Below are 22,115 nucleotides of genomic sequence, written 5' to 3' on the forward strand. Positions count from 1 at the left end.
AACCCAACCATTGTATTTTTATAAAAGTCTAAAAGGCTGTGGATAGATGTTTATTTTAAATCCATGTTTTCAATTTTTAAGCCCCTGTTTCAAAAAACAGATATTTCAAAATCTTACCATGTGCCATTTTTCTAGATGCTAATAATATCTTACTAAATTTCACAAAGGTTTCAGTATTAAGCATTATTAATCTCTCCATTTTATAGATCAGGAACATGAACTATAGGGACCCAGAAGATTTGTGCATGTTCACCTAGACAAACAGTCTTAGGACTGATATTTGAACCAGGTCATCCATGTTTTCTAGAAAATCATTATTAATTGTACAATTTAAATAGAACACTTTATGTGAATGGGTGCCGTGAATCATAAAGCTCAAGGCACAGATCTCACCATAATCTAGCCTGACAACCAAGGTGAGGGATTCAAGGGGTGAGAACGGATCAGGGCTTCATGCTCTCCGAAGTTATAAATGAAATTAAGTCATTTCTGAGTAGTGAGGGCACAGATATAATTAGCTTAATTCTCCCTATTGTCTAGTCCCTTCTTTGTGGATTAAGATAAATTCGAGTTAAGTATGGTCTTCAACCAAAGAAGAGCCCAGATGGGCAAATGCACATACACAGGTGATTTCAGTGTCAGACAGAAGGACAGAGAAGACAGTAAGAGGGACCAAGAAAAGGTATCTTTTGGCTCAAGCAAATCTTACCTACCTCAAATGGTGTTTGGCTGACACAAAAGGCCTTATAACCATTAAGGAGAGAAATGCAGATTAGATGAGAGGAAAATATCAGGAAGTTGCAACAATAGAAGCAACGCCATTTTGGGGAATGAGAGCTACTAGAATGACAGAGCAATCCCTGGGATTATATGTCTGACAGATTACATGTGCTCTATAATCTATCACCTATGTAGTCACACGTTGAATAAGACATTGTTATACTTATCTATGTTCCAATTTTATCTATTAAAAACAGAAAAAAAATGTTTTAGGAAGAGCTTCAGAGTTCTGTCTGGCTCTCTTTTCTCTGGTGAATTTTTGGGGCCCCTGCTAGCCTCTAAATGAAGGCAGATGTTCTCATTTGTGCTCTCTAATGATGGGACAGTGTGTTCGGGCCCTATATTTTCAGCCTGTTGGGAGCAGAACATGCACCTTATGAGAACGGTTGGGTGGAGGACGTAAGCTGAAAACCTGGCAGGCACACTCACCAGGAATTTAGCCTCTGAAACTTAATATAGTAAGACGTGAGAAATGTCGCCATCTTGCCTTTCCTAGTAAGATGGTCTAGCCATGGACTGGGAGCTGAAAGGAGGGAAGGCTTGTTTCCTGACTGATTCCTGCCAGAGTGGACTTCCTGTGAAGCTGAGCTGGGAGGTGGTAGTGGATGGGAAGCAGCAGAAACTGGGTCAGGTGCTGTTGTCTCTTGGTGCTCTGTCTTTCTTTAGTGGATTTTCTTCAATGAGTGTTTTTCATTTACTAAATGCCTTAGGAAAGTGTTTAAATCTTCCGAACATTTTTTTCACCACTTACACTTTTTTCACAGTGGGTTATGTCCTCAGAGTGCCTCATGCTGCTGTTCTTTAAATGAAACTTTCATCAGTTCTTGGATTTACTTTCTACTCTCATTCATTCCCATTATAGTCTATGCTGTTTTAAGTTTTTCTTTATTTGTATCCTTGCAAATCTTTGCAATGAAATGATCCTTACTCAAAGCTATAGAACATTCACTTTTTAATATAAACTTTGGCCAATATAAAATAATTTATACACTTTCTGGGTATAGGATATCTTTCTTGTTCAAGGATCTGTATATCACTTGAGGCTAACTTCATTCATCTCTCTGCTACCAAGGTCCAGAGATGTTACTTCTCTTTTTAAACAACAATCAGTTACTTAAATGTTATGTCAGATTCAAAGCACAGTTTAAGTTTTCTCTACCTATAATGAGTTACATAATTCTTCAGGGAACACATTTAGGGCTTTCAGAATATCTTAAATAGGACAATCAAATCTCTATGGTTTTCTGAGGACCTTCTAAATTCACTACTAAAAGTTCTTAGGTCTAGAATACTTTTCAGCCCCAGATAAAATTGGGACAATTGATCCCCTCACTCACAGTTAATATGCACTACATGTTATAATTTACAAAGGTCATGCAAGTAGAAATCGATGTTGTGAACTCCTATAGACACAGGTCATTTTTATCGCCAGTTTCAATTTTCCTGATGAAAATTTTAATTTTTAAATTCAGGAACTTAACATACTGTATCCATAAAATAATGTCTCTATTTGTTTTATGTTTCTGCATATCTATCAACCAAAATCCAATATCTTGCAAGTTAGTAAACAAATTTATTTAGTCAGTTCAATCTAACAATGACATAGACTTTGCATTCCATAAATCAAATCACTGTGATTCAATGAAATATAGAATGAAAAACACTAACTTTTGGGCAGAAAGAAGTACGCTGACATACCAATTCCTTCAGCTATCTCGTGCAATTAGATTAGGGTTTTTCCTTCTAATACCTATTTTATTGTAGCCTATACAATTTGGGAAAATCTATGCACCTAATAGTATGAAAGTAACTCATTATAAAGATAAAACAAGGAGAATTTGTATGGAGCTGATTAGATTAAAAGAAAGAAAACTTCTGTAAACCTACAGATTTTTGCTTAGTTCTTGGATCAAGTAGTGGTATACTTAACCTTCAACTTTAAAATACCTGAACTTGGGCCTCCCTGGTTGTGCAAGGTGTTAAATCTCAGCACTATCAAGCTATCTCTAGCCCCTGCAGTACAGGTTCAATCCCCAGCCAAGGAGGTGACCCACATGGTGGAGCAGACTCCTCCTGTCTTGCCCACTGCTTCCCTCAGTTTTATATTTCAGTAGATCTGCCTGTCCTGTTCCCCACTCTGTCTCTGGTGAAACTTTGTACTGTCCCTGCACCTCTGGCCTACACCCCTATTCTTGTATGCATACATAAATAAAAAAAAACCTTAAAAATAAAATACCTGAACTACAAAGCCACTTCAGCATGAGTTTGATCCCCGGCCCAGAGGTGATTCACATGGCACAGCAGACCTCTCCTGACCCACCCGCTGCTCCCCTCAGCAGTGTACTTCGTCAGTCAGCCTGTTCTGCTCCCCACTCTGTCTCTGGTGAATCCTTTCACTGCCTCTGGCCTGTACCCCAGTTCTGTATGCATAAATAAATAAATCTTAAAAAAAATTATGTGTGTTACCTTATACCGATTTGGCAAGCAGATGAAAAATAAAAGAAAAAGATGAAGTTTAGGATTCATACATAACAAGGCACATCTATAGTCCATATGTGCCTGCACAGCCACAGTTGCTAAGGAAACTGTTTTAACAATTGAATAGAAATCAAAAATTAAAGCATTAACCTAATCTGTGCAGGCCATTTGACAGAGTACAATTTTATTACTTTTCTATAAATGAGTTTTCAGAAATGCCTTAGAAAAAGTTCTACACTCCTCATTAGGTAAGCATTCTCCTTAAAATTGTTCCTTTTAATTTACCTAATAACTTTCTCACAGTAAACGGAAAGGCCACCTTTGACCCTGTCTTGATTCTCAAACACATTGTGCAAAACATATTTGATGTTATATTTCCTTGAAAGGTATTATTCTATCTTATTCTTTAAGTAATAAAGATGTGGGAATAACGATGCAGGTCAAAGCATGGACTTTATTTTGTTCAGGTAATGATAATAGATCTTAATTCTTCATTCTTTTCTCCTCTTCTTGGCTAGTGTTTTAATTATATTTATTTGTCTATAGTAAACAATTAAATGAAAATGAAGTCAGTTCAATTTATCTCTAAAAACATAACTGAGTCATATATAGCAACATTAAGCATATAATTGCTTCCTTAACAATTCAGATTAAATTATTTTTCTTAAGAATCAAAATGTCTCTGAAACTTTGTTAAGTAGTGGTTACCATTTTCTTTGTTTCTGTTAGCTTCTTTGTCTATAATTCTCTTCCTCATTTGTACTCTCCTTTTAGTGAAATTAAACATTATACCTTATTTCAACATCATATTTGTTTTATGAGAAATTACGTATCTTAAAAATTATAATGATTTACTAAGGTCATACTATTCTAAAGTTTTCCATTTGTATGCATTTAATATGATTAAAATGACCTCTAAATATAGAGCACTATACATAATATACATATTACTAAAATCAATATTTTCTGCTATTATTACTTTCCATGTTGCTTATGTTTCCTTCCAATTTTAAGTAATTTTTATATAGTTATACATAGTCTTCTAATTAGGTATCCTTTTATGTGCTTGTATGCAAATTTTGCCCCCAGAGCTTTACACTTGGTCTGGGTAAGACTTCAGAGACCTTGAAGTACCTGATTCTAAGGTTAAAAAAATAAATCAATTTAAAAAATGACTGCCTGAGGCCCTCCCTGGTATGACAGTGGGTAAAAGCGCATCACTCAATGAGACTACCAGCTGCCACTTCAGCAAGAGTTCGATTCCCAGCCAGCGAGGTGGCCCACATGGCACAGAAGACCTCTCCTGTCCCCCCAACTGTTCTCCTCAGCAGTGTTCTCCGTCAATCCGCCTGCTCTGCTCCTTACTCTGTCTTTGGTGAATCCTCTTACCAACCCCACACCTCTGTTGAATCCTCATACCACCCTTACTCCTCTGGGAACAGAACAGGCAGAGTGATGAAGTACACTGCTGAAGGGAGCAGTGGGCGAGACAGAAGAGGTCTGCTGTGCAGTGTGGGCCACTTCCCTAGCTGAGGATCAAACTAGTGATACAGTGGTTGAGGATAGCTTCATAGTGCTGCACTTTAACCCTTGTGCCACCAGGGAGGGGCCTAGAGGAAGCTTCTTTAGAGTAGGAAGGAGTTGTCACTGAATTTACTGTAGTCTCCAATAATATCATGCTCTTCCATGTTTGAATTGCAGTATTTTATGAGAACACTTGACTGTTCTTGTTACTAATGCCCTGATCACATTTCAAGCATGGAATTATTTCTTTTATATGTTAGAGTAGTCAAAGAATATATTATAAAATCTTTTCTTAGCTAGGTTCATAACGACTAATCCCTTGAACTGAAACAAATGGCTAGTATTCCAAGTATGTACTAGATTATTTATGTTCTCTATTGGCCAAGGACAGATGACTGTAAAAAATAAGCTACGTTAAAATGTCAATTACATTTGAGCTGCAAATATAGACATCGTATTTTTAAAGAAAATTTCCCCTTTTTTCTATAACTAATTTTTTATCTATTCTTTGTGAATTGTCTGCTACTTGGCTTAAGTACATTCTGAAAGTAAGTCACACACTCTGAAATTATTAACTAAATTGGGGTAAAATATCCTGATGATTGCATATTTTTCCAAGGAGGCCTTCATTTTAATTTATAATACACTTAAAGAAACTAATTTAAAAAAATCAAAATAATATAAAATTTTTGAACAAATGTGAGAGAAAGGATATTCTCTAAAAGTACCTCATGAAATTACAGACAGAGAGAAAGAGCAATGGGATGTAAGCGCACACAGGGTACTCCCCAATACTTCCAAATAAAACAGAGAACTAGGAATTCTCAAGGCATAAGGTAAACACAAACAGTTATTCAGAGAAATTTAAATACTTAATATCTTAACAAACTATTCTCAACTATTAGATGACATTAATGAAAATTCCCTATGCAATAAAGATAATTAAGGACGCTAAAAATAATCTCTTGATGTCAAATATCCAAATATATGATTCAAGGCATTAGTGAAAGGTAGGGTGTGTATTTATGTTTATCTATTATAATTAATTCTTGATGCAGATTTATACCTATATCTAGACACACAAATATAATGGTGCTTTTGTGTTTTAAGGATTTGCAAACCTTGGTGTTCACAACTAATATTCATATGACTCAGCCTCTGCTATTTTAGTTCAATATAGTCAGGAATATACTTTTCTTCAGTTAAAATGGTTCCTCAGTCTCTTAGTTTCTATAAATGGAATTGATGGAAGCTAAATATAAGTATATTTGTAAATAGACTTTATACAAAATCAATTTCAGGAAAAATAATTCTCCTGAGGGCCCTGAACACGAGTATAGCCCAGTTCTGAAAAGCCAAACAGGGCAAACTCCCAAGGTACAGACACATTTAGCTGTTACTGCAGTGCTTCAGTTCCACCCTGTCTTTGATTTTTTTCTCTGAGTGTCTTGGAAATATACCTAGTATCAGTCTTATCTGTTTTTGCCCCATATGTATTAATTATGCACAATATCCCTTCTTTCCCTTTAATATTTTCCCTGTTGTTTCTGTACTTAAGATCCTACAATATGTTCAAATGATCTAAGACATTAAAATATATCTTGTAGCAATACTTGGTCCTAGATATTTAATGCCCATCACTAGCTCCACTTAGAATTAACAAAAGAGTCTAAGAAATATAGTCTTTGATAAAGGGAATAGCACACTATTGTATTTTCTTCTTAAAAGGGTCTTTATAAATGCTTCCTTTTATAGAGTCACAGTTTCTTGTCTTGTGTAATCTAGACCACTCAATTATATTCTAGCTTTTATCACTAAGTAAGAATAAATCAATTTTATTTTTATGGCCTGTTTTCTTGGATAAAATGGAAATTCAGATAGTTATGGGAGAACACATTTTATACAAAGAGTTATATAAAAGATTCATTAGGTAAATTTGTTAATCCATTGAAAAACAGCTTACTTTCTTCAAGTATTTACAAGTAAATACATATATATTATATATAATAATGCAATATAATATATAATATATACTTTACATGCATTTATATATAATTATAATATATATATAATTTGCATGTATTTATAAAATTCTGAGAATCTATGCATATGATCAAAAGAGCACCAAAAAATTCTATGCTCTTTACAAATATAAATTATATACTTGTTAAAGATCATTCTGGACATTTTAAACAATTTTGAGAAATGAAACTAATTCCTATAGCTTATTAAACAGTTCTGAGAAATGAAACTAATTCCTATAGCTTATTAAGTAAACAATTCTGAGAAATGAAACTATTTTAAACAATTCTGAGAAATGAAACTAATTCCTATAGCTTATTAAGTATTTCCACTTTTATGAACAAATATTAAAATATATTGACATTAATTCATACAAACAATAGTTATGAATGAATATTATATAATTTTATTGTTTGGCTGAAATTAATACTACATAGGTCGAATGATTAGTTTACCCATGTCTCTATCAATTACATATTATGTGCTAGAAAACAGTTTAGGTGCATGGGAGTTACCAGGAATAATGTAGAGAAATATTTGCCCAAGTGCAGCTTATATTTGAACAAGAAGCCAAAAAGAACACACATACAAAACTTAGAATGTACCAGACACTGCTATTCTATACAAACAATCAGTTGAAGGATTGACACAACTTGAAATCAAGAGTCACTAAAAAGATGCAGCCATCAATACAATGTGTTACTGGTGAAAGAGCAGATGACACAACCATGGAACTAAATGGGGAGTCCAGAAGTAGACCCATATAAATAACATCAACTAATATTCAACAAAGGAGAAAAGACACATCAATGAAGAAAAGATTATCTCTTAAAAAAAATGATTCTGGAACTGGATATCAACATTAAAGAAAAAAAAAAGAAAGAAAGAAAAGAAAAGAAACCTGACACAGATCTAACATCATGCAGAAAAGTAACTCAAAATTATGGCTCACCAATCTAAATGTTGAATGAAAAGCTATATAGACTCCATAAGACAGCAAAGGGAGACAGCTAGATCGTCTTGGGTTTTGATCATCACTATTTAGATGTAACACTAAGGCATGATTTGTGAAAGTAGTAATCAAGAAACTGGATTTCATTAAAATTAAAAGGTTCTGTTTGGGAGAGACCACTGTCTGTCAAAAGAAGGAAGACAACTCCCAGAATGGAAGATAAATGTCATCAAAGATAATGTGATTAAGCTTTATTATCTCAATGTGCAAAGAACAGTTAAAACTCAACAGGAGAAAATCAAACTGCCCTACTTAAAAAAGGGTCAAAGACCCATGAAAAAATATGTCACCAAAGAGGATATACAGATGTCAAATAAGCATTTAACAAAGATGTCCCACATATCACATCAAGGAAATGCTATACAAAACAAGGAGACCCTATACAACACCCATTAAAAAGGTCAAAATTCAGGATATTGTCTACATCACATGGGGAGTTTCTGGAAAAACAGGAACTGCTCACTCACTAATGGCTGAATGCATATCGGTTAGCCACTTGAAAACAGCTTAACACATCTCATAAACCTAAACATACTTATGTGATGCAGCCATCATATTATACCTTGGAGCTGAAAATCTTTGCCCACACAAAAACCTGCACACAGACACTTATAAAGATTATATTACTAATTACTACAACTTGAAGGCCACCAAGATGACCTGCAGTAAGTGAGTGTACAAATGAAATATGAGGTATTCAGCAATGGATTTTTTTCAGTATTAAGAAGAAATTAGTTACCAAGCCATTCCAAAATAAATAGGAATCATATAGTATATTAATAAGTTAAAGTAGCCAATCTAAAAATTTTATCTTTTGATGAATAAGCAGAAAAAAATGGATTTTCAGGGCAGTGAAAATATTTACAAAGGTATGCATGTGTTTATAGATTTGTTCAAACCCAAAGACTGCACAATACCAAGAGTGAATTGTAAGGTAAATTATGGGTCAGTATAGCATATCAGCACAGGTTCATCCATTTTTTATTCATCAAAAAATCTTACTAGTTAAGTGAAAAATAGAGAATGGTCAAGTTTTCAATTTTTAAATGGTTGCTATTTGGGAAAGCTAATTATTTTTAGATATACGATGGAATACCACTTACTAAGCTGAGCCTTTGTTTCCTCTCAGATTTTTTAGAATATATTGAGGTTCAACTCAGGTTATTCACCCACATAATAAGAATCTGCATTAGGCATCCACAATGTCTAATAAGTTTATGTATATATGCATGTGAACACATATGCATGTATATATATACACATGCATGCATACATACATGCATGCATCTATTAATACAGATGAATTATATTCAGCCATGTTTAAAAGAAGAGATTCTAACACCTGTGAAGACATGGACAATGTGAGTGGGGCAAACTTTGGGGTAAATCTATCAGGTGAGATAAATCAGAAGAACAAACAAATTCCCTAGGACGTGACTTACATATGGAATCTGCAAATATATTCAGGGAGGAGAGCACATTGGTGGTTTTGACAAGTAGAGTGGGAATGGGGGATGAATTAAGACATTGGAATTTTCAACTGGAGAGCAATGTTCCACATGCCGACAATAGTTACCAATATTGCATATTTAAATTGTTAAGAGAGTAAATATTAAATGTTCAAAAAAGTGAAAAAAACTGAAGTTCTATGAGGTGATGAATATTAACTATATGGTCATAAACCTTTCTATGGGTATAATCACTAGATTATATATCTCCAACTAATTCAGTGGTATATCAATTATAATCTCAATAAAACTGGAAGTAACTTCTGATGCAGAGCTCTTAAATGAAAAGTAGTTATATTAATAGTCTCTTGGTTCATAATGAAATCCAACTTTTTCAAAATTGTTTCAAAATAAACCAGATTTAGTAAATAAAAGTGGTTTTAGGTGGGACATAGACACTTTGTTTTGAAAGTTATTATTAATTAATTTTATATTTTACTTATGATTATTGATAGTGGTTTCCCACTTATTAGTAAGCTTATCCACTTTAATCTTCTTTTAAAAGGATCTAACAAAAGAGTAACATTACAAATAACATTACAAATAAGCTATTAATTACCCCATTAAACACTGTAATTTTGATTTTACATATAGAAATCCATATGCATATGAGAGATTTTACTTTGTCATGATTCTCCTGTTTTCAAGGAATTCTAACATGTTACAAATATAAAACTGAAGTGTCCACATTCTCATTTTTTAAAAAGATTTATTTATTTATGCATACCAGAACTGGGGAGTTATTGGCCAGAGGGGTGCGTGTGGGTGGGAAGTAGTGGTGAGAGGATTCAGCAGAGACAGAGTAGGGAGCAGAACAGGATATCAACTAAAACACACTGCTGAGGGGCTGAGGGAAGCAGCATGAGGGACAGGAGAGGTCTGCTGTACCACTCGGTCAGCTCTCTGGCTGGGGAATAGAACTCGTGCTGCAATGGTTGTTGATAGCTTCATGGTGCTGGGCTTTAACTAACCCTTGCTACACCAGGGAAACCTCCACATTCTGATTTGACATTCATTTGATTACATTTTATTTTAAATTGTCTCAAAAGGTAACTAAGAATTTTACTTGTTTGGAACACAAGACAATTGGTAAATAGGGAGCAAAGTTATCTACTTAAAGACCCAATTGCCAACTATTTCAAACTTGATTTCTAAACTTCAGAGATTGCTTTTGTGAACATTCCCTTCCTCACAAGTTACGGTTCACTCTTTTCACTCTTATGAGTCACTAGAAGTCATTCATGTGTGTGTGCAATCGGTGGGTCAAAGGATTTAAAATATGAGAAGCGTAATACACTCACCCAAAAGGCAAAGGCTAGAGGAGAAAAAAAAGATAACTAGAAATTTAACTTGGAGAGGAAGACCTAGACATGGCTTATTTGGAGCTAATTGAGTCCGAGCTCAATACCATCGCGTTCTGGTTCTGCTCAGTGCTGATAAACCACAAATATTAACAGAAACAGTAGCAACAATAATAATAGTAGTAATCATTCCCAGTAATAAGGGATAACATACTCCTAAATTAATGCCTGGAAAAAGGCATTTAAGCAGCTGGACTCAAAGACACAGCATCCCCGCATATGTCAAAACATTCTATGGAGATGCTTATTTTTCACAGCCAACTTTTACTATCACTTTTAAGTGAGCAAACACGATTTTCAGACCAAAAAAAAGGTGATTCATACCTCATGTTTCCTCAGCTGACATGACTCAAGCTTATGGTTGACTCAAAGACAAGGAAGTGAGGCAGATTTCCTGTGCACTCAAAAGCCTCTCTGCCTTTTGACAATTACTCATGGGGATCAATTAGACCCATGTTGTCTGCGGTGTAGCGTGCTACCTATCAGGAGTAAGCTAGAGACATTGTTTCACGGAAAGTAGGACTTGTCAGCTCTGAGACATTAAAAAAAAAAAAAAAAAAAAGTCTTGTAGCCAGAGGATTTCTATAAAATGTTTGTTCCATTGTTCCTCACACTGAGTTTTAACTCAAAACATTGTCTTGCATTTAGAAGTGTGCAGCTTTAACATTTACCAAGTGGTATTCTCTACTTTCTTCTATTTTTTTTTTTAACTTTTAAAAACTATTTCAAAATCCTAGTTTTCCTAATTTTTTTTAAATTTATTTATTCATACAGAACTGGGGTACAGCCAGAGATGCAGAGGGTGAGAAGATTCACCAGGGACAGAGTGGGGAGCAGAACAGGCAGATCAAGGAAGTACACTGTTGAGGGGAGCCGTCGGCGAGGTCTACCTCGCCATGTGGATCTCCTACTGGGCAGGCAGGGATCGAACTTATGCGGTAGTGGCTTAAGCTTCTTAGTGCAGTGCTTTAACCCGCTGCGCCACCAGGGAGGACCCATAGTTTTCCTAATTTTTAACTCACAGGCTTTTATCATTCCTCAAAAATAGAATATACATAGTGAACTAAGCAACTTAGCCTATTCTCTTAGATATCATATTCCACCTGGTATTCCCCTTTTCACAGTTAACAACAGCTCCCACAAGGTACTAGTTTGTCAGATTAACCTACAACAACTATTAATGTAGCAAATTCTTGCATATGTCTCTGCAAACACTGTATGTAATAAATACAGTGTTTTGAAGTTTAACCAAAAGTGATTCATGTAATATGGACATCCAATGTGTTTCTCCTATTCCTGAGACAACCACACTTTATACGAGTTTTCTCTTGATCACAGAAATCCTGGAAGAAGAAAAAATGGTACTCAGTTCGTGGGGGCGTGGAGGTGGATTAAATTAGTACAAAGAACAGACCTTGCCCGCTTTCAAGCCATTTCCCTAAATTCTATGAATGAACTGCTAAATGGTTGATTTAACTTTTATAATTATGTACTTCATAGCATACAATCTTATGAGATATGTAAGCATATTTTTCCTCCATTAATAGAGTAATGTTTTGCATTAATGGTCTACTTAATGCTTGTTTTGGTCTGATTCTTGAACACTAAGATTTACCCTTAGTAGTAGATTTATTAGAATAAATTGTGTGTTTCACTTCCCTCTTTCCTCCTGCTTCACTCCCCTCACCCCTCACCTATTCTCTTTGGTGCACTGTAATCAGAATAGTCAGGTCCTTAGAAATCTACGGAGGTGAATGGTAAGTCATGAGGCACCATGTTATGTATGCTGTGGTTTGAATTAAGTGTATAGAAGAAGTTACATTGACTCAAAACAAGGCTCAAAAAAAGCTACAGGACAATGACCCTGTAGCCTTCTGTCTGGAAGGAGATCCTTGCAAAGTCTAGTCTTACAACATGTGGTAATTCATCTTGCAGGAGGTGGACCCTGTATTTCCACCCACAAACACATTGTCACAATGAAAATAAGGAAGAGCAAGTTCAAGTGATAGAACCATTGTTCTCACGCACTCATTCTCTGGGTAGGGGACAGAAATTGAGAATTACAGGAAAGTGCATACATGTCGATTCTACCCCAGACTCTGTGAAAGTACCTTCAATATTTTTATTCCTGAGAATCACCCTTGGAGGCTGTGCTATTAAATCCTTTTATAGATGGAAAACAGATTGGTTAGCATTAGCATTACACCCAGCTCACCCCTGATACAGGGACTGAGGCATCCACGTACTTCCGCCAATGTTTACGTAAAGGCATTGCGTCACGAGGAGTCATATTCTATAAACATAATTCACACAGGTTCCATCATTTTCGCTGACACTCAAGAAAGAAAGCGTTCTCACCTAACAGCACTGCTGCCCACATCCAGGTCCTGCGCAGTGACGGCGCCGATGATGGTCCCAACCGGGGTGTCTTCGAAAACCTCCATGGTGTACAGAGGCTTGCTGAAAACGGGGGGTTCATCCACATCCAGCACACTGATCTTCACGGTGGCCGTATCCTTGAACGGACCCGCTGACTGAAACCGGTGGTCGAGATGAAGGTTGGAGGCTTCCACTTTAAAAGTATAAGCCTTCTTGGTTTCAAAATCTAATGGCTGCAGTGAGGACAAAGCAAGAGTGAGGCGCAGCAGAAGGCGGCTGAGCTAAAGAACATGCCGGAGAGAGATCTGCAAGTTAACAGCAACAACGCTGGTCTGCATTATTTCCCTTTCCTTAATAATTAGAGGCAAGATGAAGAATCGTCTCCTTGTAGAATATCCTGAATTGCTTGTAAGTATAATCAGCCTCATATGTTAAATAACATAGATGTGCACTGCACATACATGCTAGGCAGCTCTTTCCCACCTTATGAGCAGAGAAAACAAGAAAACTTGGCAGGGGACGCAGTCTCTGCTCTTATCCAATTCTGCCATCTAGTGGGAAGAAGTAGTAATCAAAACACACCGAATTCAAATCAAAGTTGAAGATACTTTGGATTACAGTTAATACCCTCCTCTGTTAAATACTTTTTAATGGATAGGTCTTTTGCTTAAAAAAAAAAAAAAAAGGACTCTACCCATATTACCCATGTTAAGACATACTGTGGTAATTATGAAGAGTTCTGGCCCTTTGTTTTCCCATAACTATATATATCAAATATACATGTCATACCATATATGTGGGCTCTGTAACACTGGATCAGAATATATTACCAAATATTAAGACTTTGAACATAATCAAATTAGAGAGGAAATTGAAGCAAAATTTTTGGAAGTCACCTATTCCTGAACTTACTGATCTTCAATTTTAATCTTATATTCCTTTATTATGATTGTTAGCTTTATAGTTAGTTCCACCAGCTAAAAATTATAGTCTACAAATATGATATTGCTGCTGTAATGCTTTATTTAAATTAAACCTTTGTGACCAATGACTGACTTCTGATCACTTATGAAAAACTAAGGGAAGCTGAATGTAACATTAACATAGTGATTTTAGAGGACTTTTAAAGTTTCTACCTTCTAAACAAGTTCCCTGTCACATATATAAAAAGGCTTGTAAATTGTTGCATCAGCAAATCTTTTTTTTTTTTTTTTCTCCTTAGCATGGTGGGGTGAGCGAGCAGGAGAGACCATAGGGGCGTATATTTCTCTTCTAGGGACAAGATGGCTCCTCTGAACTTTCTCTGAGTAGACACAAAGACAAGGACAAAATCATGGTGAGGTTCTCAAAGCTCTCACCATCCCGGAAAATGTATTGTAGCAAATTGCAACACCTGTTGGACTTGGCAGTCTGTGTCTTTCACAGTCATTTTAATCTTAGTTTTCATTCAGGAGATCTACATTTGTTTTTCCTTGTAATTATTCCGTTTTTTTTTAACCTACCTGTCTCCATTTTAATCACATCTTATTTGATGCATATTCAATATTTTCACTTGGTTTTTATATTGGGTAGTTACCTACCTCACATATATTTACATGTAGTACTGATTTTCTTAATATCTATTTCTTTCTTGTTAGGAATTTTGATTTCTCTTAAAGATCATAGGAGAAAATAATGGTGCACATACTATGCCATGGTTAAACTCAGCAGTGGCGTTTACATGAAGGTAAAGTACCTATATAAAGGGAAGCAACGTCTATGATGCTCTAGAAGTCTGCAGTTGCACTAGAGTATTTTGTTTACAGAATCTGATTAAAGAAAAAGACGATCAATCCAGAACTATGAAAGATAAAAGCCAAAAATTAGAGTGGCTACAATGACTGGGAATATTTAACCTAGAATGAAAAAAGATGAAGGCAAGACAGCACAAAAGTGATCAAGTAATTGAAGGACCACTGTACTAAATATCAAACTTACACACTTCTGAATGGTGTGAAAATAATAATTTAAGTGATTAAAAACAGTAGCATTGGGTTAAAAGGAAAGGAATATAAAACAAGTGAAACATTCAAAACTTGAGTTGGTTGAAAAAGGCTGAAGACTTAAGGCCTGGATACCTCCATGAGGGAAGATGATGGCAAATGAAGCCTTTTCTCACTTGGCGGTCAACAAGCAGAACAGAGAAACACATGGCATTTGGTTGAGTGGCTATGTTCTGGGGCCTCTGTGGTGACACAGGGGTCACTAGCTCAGTGCTATCAAGCTATCGCTGCAACTGCAGTAGGAGTTGGATCCCCGGCCAGGTAGGTGACCCACACGGCTCAGCAGACCTCTCCTGTCTCACCTGCTGCTCCCTTCAGCAGTGTATTTCCATCAGTCTGCCTGTTCTGCTCCCCACTCTGTCTCTGGTGAGTCCTCTCACCCCCAAACTCTCCATACCTCTGGGTTGCCCATCATATAATGTGGCCAAGAGAAATCAGATGCCTCTAGAAAAGTCTGAGCAGGTATGTATAGTAGTGAAGGCAGCGTTAGCTAATTTAAATTGAACATACAATAAACTTTATTTTCCCTGAGGGGAAAACAAAAGCAAACATTGCAAGAAAAAAAAAATAATAAAAGAAAAGAAAAAGATAAGAGTGTGAGGGGCACAAGATAAAGTGGTATGGGGTGAGCTGGGGGTGAGTATTCTTTTTTAAAGATTTATTTATGCGTACAAAACTGGGGTACAGGATTCACCAGAGACAGAGTGGGGAGCACAACAGGCAGACTGAGGAAGTCCACTGCTGAGGGGAGCAGCGGGTAAGACAGGAGAGGTCTGCTGGGCCCTGTGGGTCACCTCGGGGTAGGGATCAAACTCCCACTAAAGGGGCTTTGCTAGCTCGCAGTGCTGCATGCTAACCCGTTGTGCCACCAGAGAGGGCTGGAGGTGGGGATTCTATGGACACTACACCTCAGAGGAGAAAGCAACATTGTGCAAAAATGAACAATGAGGTAAAATATATATACATAAACTATAAGAAAAAAAAGATTTTCTGTTTTTGCAAACTAAGTGCTCTAAGAAAGTTATACAACGTAATTTATTTTTTAAGATTTATTTATTTATGTATACAGAACTGGGAAAGGGTCAGTGAGAGGATTAACCAGAAGCCGGAAGGAAAGGGTCAGTGACAGGATTAACCAGAGTCAGAGTGGGGAGCAGACAGGCAGATCGGCAGATCGATGAAGTACACTGCTGAAGGGAGCAGTGGGGCAGGTCAGGAGAGGTCTGCCACGCCATGTGGGTCACTTCCAGGGCAGGGATCGAACTTGCACTGAAGTAGCTGCTACTCATGTGCAGTGCTGCGTCCTCATTCATTGTGCCACCAGGGAGGGCCCCAATATAATTTTTCTAGGTTAGTAATTTATAGCTTCTAGTGTAAAACTATTTGACAATATCACTGTCAGGACCTTTTGCTTAGAAAGTTAATTGAGCAATCCTGGCTCATATTTACTTCATAATGTGGAACCAGAATAAATGTTTTAGTATGTAGAAGTAGGTGCCAATTATTTCTCAGTTCACTTTATTTTATCATAGACTTTGAAATGTCTCAGATTATCTGTATGGTTAGGCAAATTCTACACAAGACATACATTTCACGGATGTATTAAATTAACATACTCGAACTAGTTTGACTCTCCAATTCAAAGCATATTTCAAACACAAAGATTAAAGTCCTGAAATCCTGTCTATGTTTTTTTAGGTGATCAGACATATTTTGTGCCTCTTAGGATCTTATGACCTATCACAGCAGGTAATTACCTGGTGGTCAGGGAGATAGAGAAGATGAAAGAACCTATCTGTACATACCGATATTTTCCCCCCACAACTGAAAACATGAATCCCGCTGTGATCAAAGTGCTGAACAAATAGTAGGAGAAAGGCCATAATAATTTCCTACATGGCTTTCTTTCTTCATGACCTGAGTCCTTAGGCAACGCTACTTTATGAAAATAGATAGCTTGGAAAAGGTAAAGTGAAATCAACAGTGAAATCTCTCTAGCTGTTTTTATCCCACTGTTGTGATTGACTGCCTTCCATTTTCTTACGGGCGAGGGGTTGCACTGAGAAAATAATTCAACAACTATACAAACAACAAAAACCTCCAGTATTGAAATAAGTAGAGAACAAACAGGATTATTTTTGTCAGAAATGCAACCTAGTCTGTGATTGAGTCCACCGTTATCAAGTGGAGGCTATTTACCATTTGCAAAATAAACAGAAACCTTTGTGACACGCTTGGGGGTCATTTTATTTTAAGAATCTTTCCTGGAAAGTAAAAATAATAAAGCTTTCCTAATTGAGTAGAGTGCTTGGGTGAGTAACTCTTTGCCTCCTGATTATTTACATAAAGTAAAGTTAACAGAAGCAAAATTTTCAGGAAAAAAAAATATACATAGTAGGGAATTGTGCTATAAAGAAACACAATGAGAAAAGTAATGTTGAATTGTACTTTGGAATCGGGCAAGATAATGCATTCTGCAATTTAGTTTTTAGATTTTTTTTTCCTCTTCTTTGCTGAGGCCCAAGTTATAAATAATGATATAAAATACTAAACACTAAATGATTTTCTTGCTTCAAAAAGGATAAACAATATTGGCCTAAACACAAGAAAATAAAACTTCCTCAGCTCTTCCAAGCTCGCTCTCATGACAATGTTGAGTAAATAGATCGCGTAGTTTTAATTTGAGGAAAAAAAAAAAAAAACAAAAAGTCGTGTTAGCGGACAGAACGCCAACATGATCCCTGATTTCCTGCTCCGGGTGATCTCTACTCATCTGTCTTCCTGACCAGAGAGTGGGAGGAGTCTTTGAATCGGGTCATGAATTTGTTAAGTTTTATGGAAAATTAAATTATGCAAATATAATTAAAGTACTTAATCACTGATGTTGAGTTAATTAAAAACAGATTTTACTGAAGGGGTCTGACCTAGTCATGTGCATCTTTAAAAGAAAGAGGCGGAGTAGAGGATTTCCTCCTGGCTTGAGTAAAATCCTGAGTATAAGGGCCCTCTTGGGTGGGGTTCTAGGGGTCCCCAAAGCAACTGAGGCTGGACTCTGACCAACACCTAGCAGAAAATAGAGGAATCTCAGTTGCAAATTACAGAGAAACAACTTATTTCAATAATTAAAAAAGCCTGGGCAAAGTCTCAAGTCACAGTCTTGGTACCGGACCCTATGATAATCCTGGAAGACCCAGGGCAAGACCCAGTAACCCGTTCTCTGATGCACAGTAGTTATGCTTATTTCCCTCTTCATTATTTATTCTTCCATATTTATTTAATTTTTATGGAAGAAAATGTCACTTTCACTAGCACAGAAAAGTCACCACTCTTGAGGAACTGTAGCGGTTAGTAACACTAGACTCTCTCAATGAGCGATCTTACTGATGAATGCAATGGAAAATTGCAAATGAATCCGCATAGCAAGTCTGTGGCTTTACCTGAAATAAACTAGTTAAATTTCAGATAAACAGATACAAAACAGATTTATATCAGAACAATCTCTTGTAAAGTGGATTTAGTATATCAGCTGTACTATGAGGATATGTCTTCAGATGAAGCATCATTTTGAAAGAAAATCAAGTTTCTCAAAACGTAGTTTTATGATCAATTCATCGATTTGTTGGTAGAACTTTTCCAAACCATAAGAAATGAATCTAAAACACTATCAAAACTCAATTCACTTATTAAATCAACCGGTAGTGATATCTGCATCTACTTCTTAATTTGATATGTTCAAATCAAATGAAATTCACAAAAATCGAACTACATTTTCAGTAGACTATACTGTGTGACAGGAGGAATTGAGGATGTAGTGGCTAGTAAGTTAAATTATAACCATTTATAAAGACTTTACATTGTGGAGAAGGGGAAATACAATACAAAATACATACATTTTAGTTAATCATAAAATTTACGAGGTGACTATTCAGGAGAATGGGCAGAGACAGAAAGGACGGACATTATGAAGAACAGACAGGAAATGTGTTTTTGAGGATGTAACTGAGGCCCAGTCTGAGGTAGGTAAGTCAAGCAAGATGTGTAAGGCACTTTATTCCTCCTTTCAACAAGTATTTCTTAGGTACTCACTATGTCCTAGAAATAAATATAGATGCTGGAATGTAAAAAAAAAAAAAGAGAGAGAGATCACTACCTGCCTGAAGGTGGCTTATGGTATAACATAAAACTTGGAAGACAGCTGTGTGTTATGTATACCATGTGTTGGGACAGATGTTGGCATGTGTGTGTATGTTTATGTGTGTGTGTAGTTTGTGAGAATAAGCAATAGGAGACTCTAGTCTCTCAGTGTTGAGGAAATACTCCATCTCAATCTTTCACCAAAATGTCAAGTAATTATTTGGCATATAAAGTTGTTTTGCCACATTTAAAATGTCTGATAGTATTTGAGTTTTACATTAATAAATTGTCTTCGAAAAACAAGGGAATTCCTGACAAAATGTTTTTTCGAATAGAAATAATCAATTGGAGAAACATGTTTCAATAAAACTTATTTAAAATAAAGGGTTTACAGAACTATTAAATACAAGTGCATTTAATTTTTGATGGTTGAATTAAAATTATATAAGTTTAGCTAATTTTTGAGAAAAAGTCAAGAGTATGTACTGAAGAAAGAAAATCCTCTTTATTAAATGGTTTTGAAAAAAATCGAATAATCATATACAAAAGAGTGTATAGTGTAACTCATACCATACAAAAAATTAAGTCAGAGTGGATAGAAATGCTTGAATAAGTAAGACCTGAAACTGCTAAATACCTGCGGGGAGGGGAGGACAGGCAAATATATATCATATCACAGGGTTCATTGATATTTTTGTGGATTTATCTGCCACCATAAGAAAAACAAAAGAGAATAGATAAACACTTGGTACTACAGCAAACTAAAAAGCTTCTACACAGTGGAAGAAACTACCACTAAAACAAAAAAAAAAACACTTCACTGACTGGGAAAACTATTTGCACACCATTCCTTGGACAATGGTCTGATATTGAAGAGCAATGGTCTGATATTGTAGGTTTCCTACAACTCAACAGAAAGAAAAGAAATGACTCCATCAAGAAGTGGTCAGAAAAGTGAAATGGGCATTTCTCCAAAGCAGTGCAGTTGGCCAACAAAGACATGAAAACATGCTCACCACTTACCATCCGGGAAATGAAACTCAAGTCCATGTAAGAGGCCACTTTCTACCTGGGAGAATGAGCCCAGAAGCCGCAAGTGTTAGAGAGAGTGTGAAGACAAAGCACCCTGGTTTTACTGATGGTGGAAAAGCGGGCTTGTCCAGGTCCTATGCAAAACAGTAACAGAGTTTCTCAAAATATTCAAAATGAATTTGCAGTAGGATCCAGCAATTCGACTCTCAGATGTCTCCCTGAAAAGGGTCATATGAACTGTGTTCACTGAAGCACTATTTACAATAAACAAGTTAAGCGAAGAACTTAAGCCTCCAAAGATTAGTGGATTAAGGTGATGTAGTATATATATGCAATGGAATACTAAGCTATAAAAATAAATAAATTCTTGCCATTTGCAACAAACCCAGGTGTAGGAAGAGGGTACTGATAAGAGAAATAAGTCAGAAGGAGAAAGAAAATGATGAATGTTGTCATTTATCTCTGGAATATAAAGAAACAAACAAAAAGCATCAGATACAGCCAAGCCAATTAAAACTCCTAGAAATCTGATGGTCTAGGTATCTATTGAGGTGACCAGAGGGGGGCGGAGTAAGGGGGAGGAAGCATGGCTGACTAGCATCAGGACAGTGGGTGTCTTGGTGGTGGGTGGGGTGTGGTACCATATATCTGAAATGTGTGACCCGATACCTCTAAGTAATGCACTCCCTTATAAACCAATTTTGCCTTCCTAAAATAATAATAATAATGATGATGATGATGATAATAATAATAATAATAATAATTCAGTTGTGGGTAACTTCTTGTGGGATTTGTAGCACTGCAATCTGTTATTAGTTTCAATAAACTCACTTAAAAACCATGGACATTATTTTTCTGTCCACATTTAGTTACAATAATTTTAGAGCAAATTCAGTAACTGGAACAAAACAAACAAAGCAAGTTGTGAAATAACTTCTAGTACTTCAATGTGAAGGTTTCTTGTATATTTTTGCTAAGAATAAGATATTTCATGAACCATTATCACTGTTTAATTAAAATATGTGTTTTGGGGCCCTCCCTGGTGGCGCAGCGGGTTAAAGCACTGCACTAAGAAGCTAAAGCCACTGCAGCATGAGTTCGAACTCCGCCTGCCCCTGAGGTGATGCACATGGCGCGACAGACCTCTCCTGACCCGCTGCTCCCCTCAGCAGTGTACTTCATTGATCTGCCTGCTCTGCTCCCTGCTCTGTCTCTGGTGGATCCTCTCACTGCCCCTGCACCTCTGGCCTGTACCTCAGTTTTGTATGCATAAATAAATAAATAGATCTTAAAAAATATACATGTTTTATATGCACATATACCCTGACTTAGAACCATCTAGGGAGGTCAATTATCCCTTTAGCTTCCTTGAGTGACTCATCTCACATTTTACATCAAACATGCATTTCTCTTCATAGCAGATGACAATGTATGCTTTTTAAAAGTATACGATCATCTTATGTAGGTTCTGTGATTTTGTAAGTTCTCTTTCTCCCTGATCACCCTACTTCCCAAATTTATTATCAGCAAACCACTATTTCTACATAATGTGCAAATATGTTAAACTTTTCATAATATGTGAGCACCAAGAAAAACAGTATATCAGAAATTTTACAGTGGACAATATAAGACAGTTCTTGTCATCAATAAAAATTAAACTCTCGGCCCTCCCTGGTGGCGCAGCGGGTTAAATAAAGCACAGCACTAAGAAGCTGAATCCACTTTCGCATGAGTTCGATTCCCGCCTGCCCCGGAGGTGACCACATGGCGTGGCCGACCTCTCCTGACCCGCCCGCTGCTCCCCTCAGCAGTGTCCTTCGTCGATCTGCCTGTTCTGCTCCTC

General features: G+C 36.4%; 1 protein-coding gene across 3 annotated transcripts in view; it reads right to left on the minus strand.

Moving 5' to 3' along the window:
• The window catches only part of CDH12 (cadherin 12, type 2 (N-cadherin 2)), a 746,064-nt gene that overhangs the window by 26,249 nt on the left and 697,700 nt on the right, over window positions 1–22,115 (minus strand). For all 3 annotated transcript variants that reach the window (XM_012721921.1, XM_012721922.1, XM_004678065.2), the window contains one exon: window positions 13,044–13,297. In XM_012721921.1, coding sequence (XP_012577375.1) covers window positions 13,044–13,297 — 254 coding nt within the window. The remainder of the gene's footprint in view (window positions 1–13,043; window positions 13,298–22,115) is intronic.

This window comes from Condylura cristata, unplaced genomic scaffold, assembly GCF_000260355.1.
Source record: "Condylura cristata isolate star-nosed mole 26May11 unplaced genomic scaffold, ConCri1.0 scaffold00007, whole genome shotgun sequence".
In the NCBI taxonomy this organism is placed as follows: Eukaryota; Metazoa; Chordata; class Mammalia; order Eulipotyphla; family Talpidae; genus Condylura; species Condylura cristata.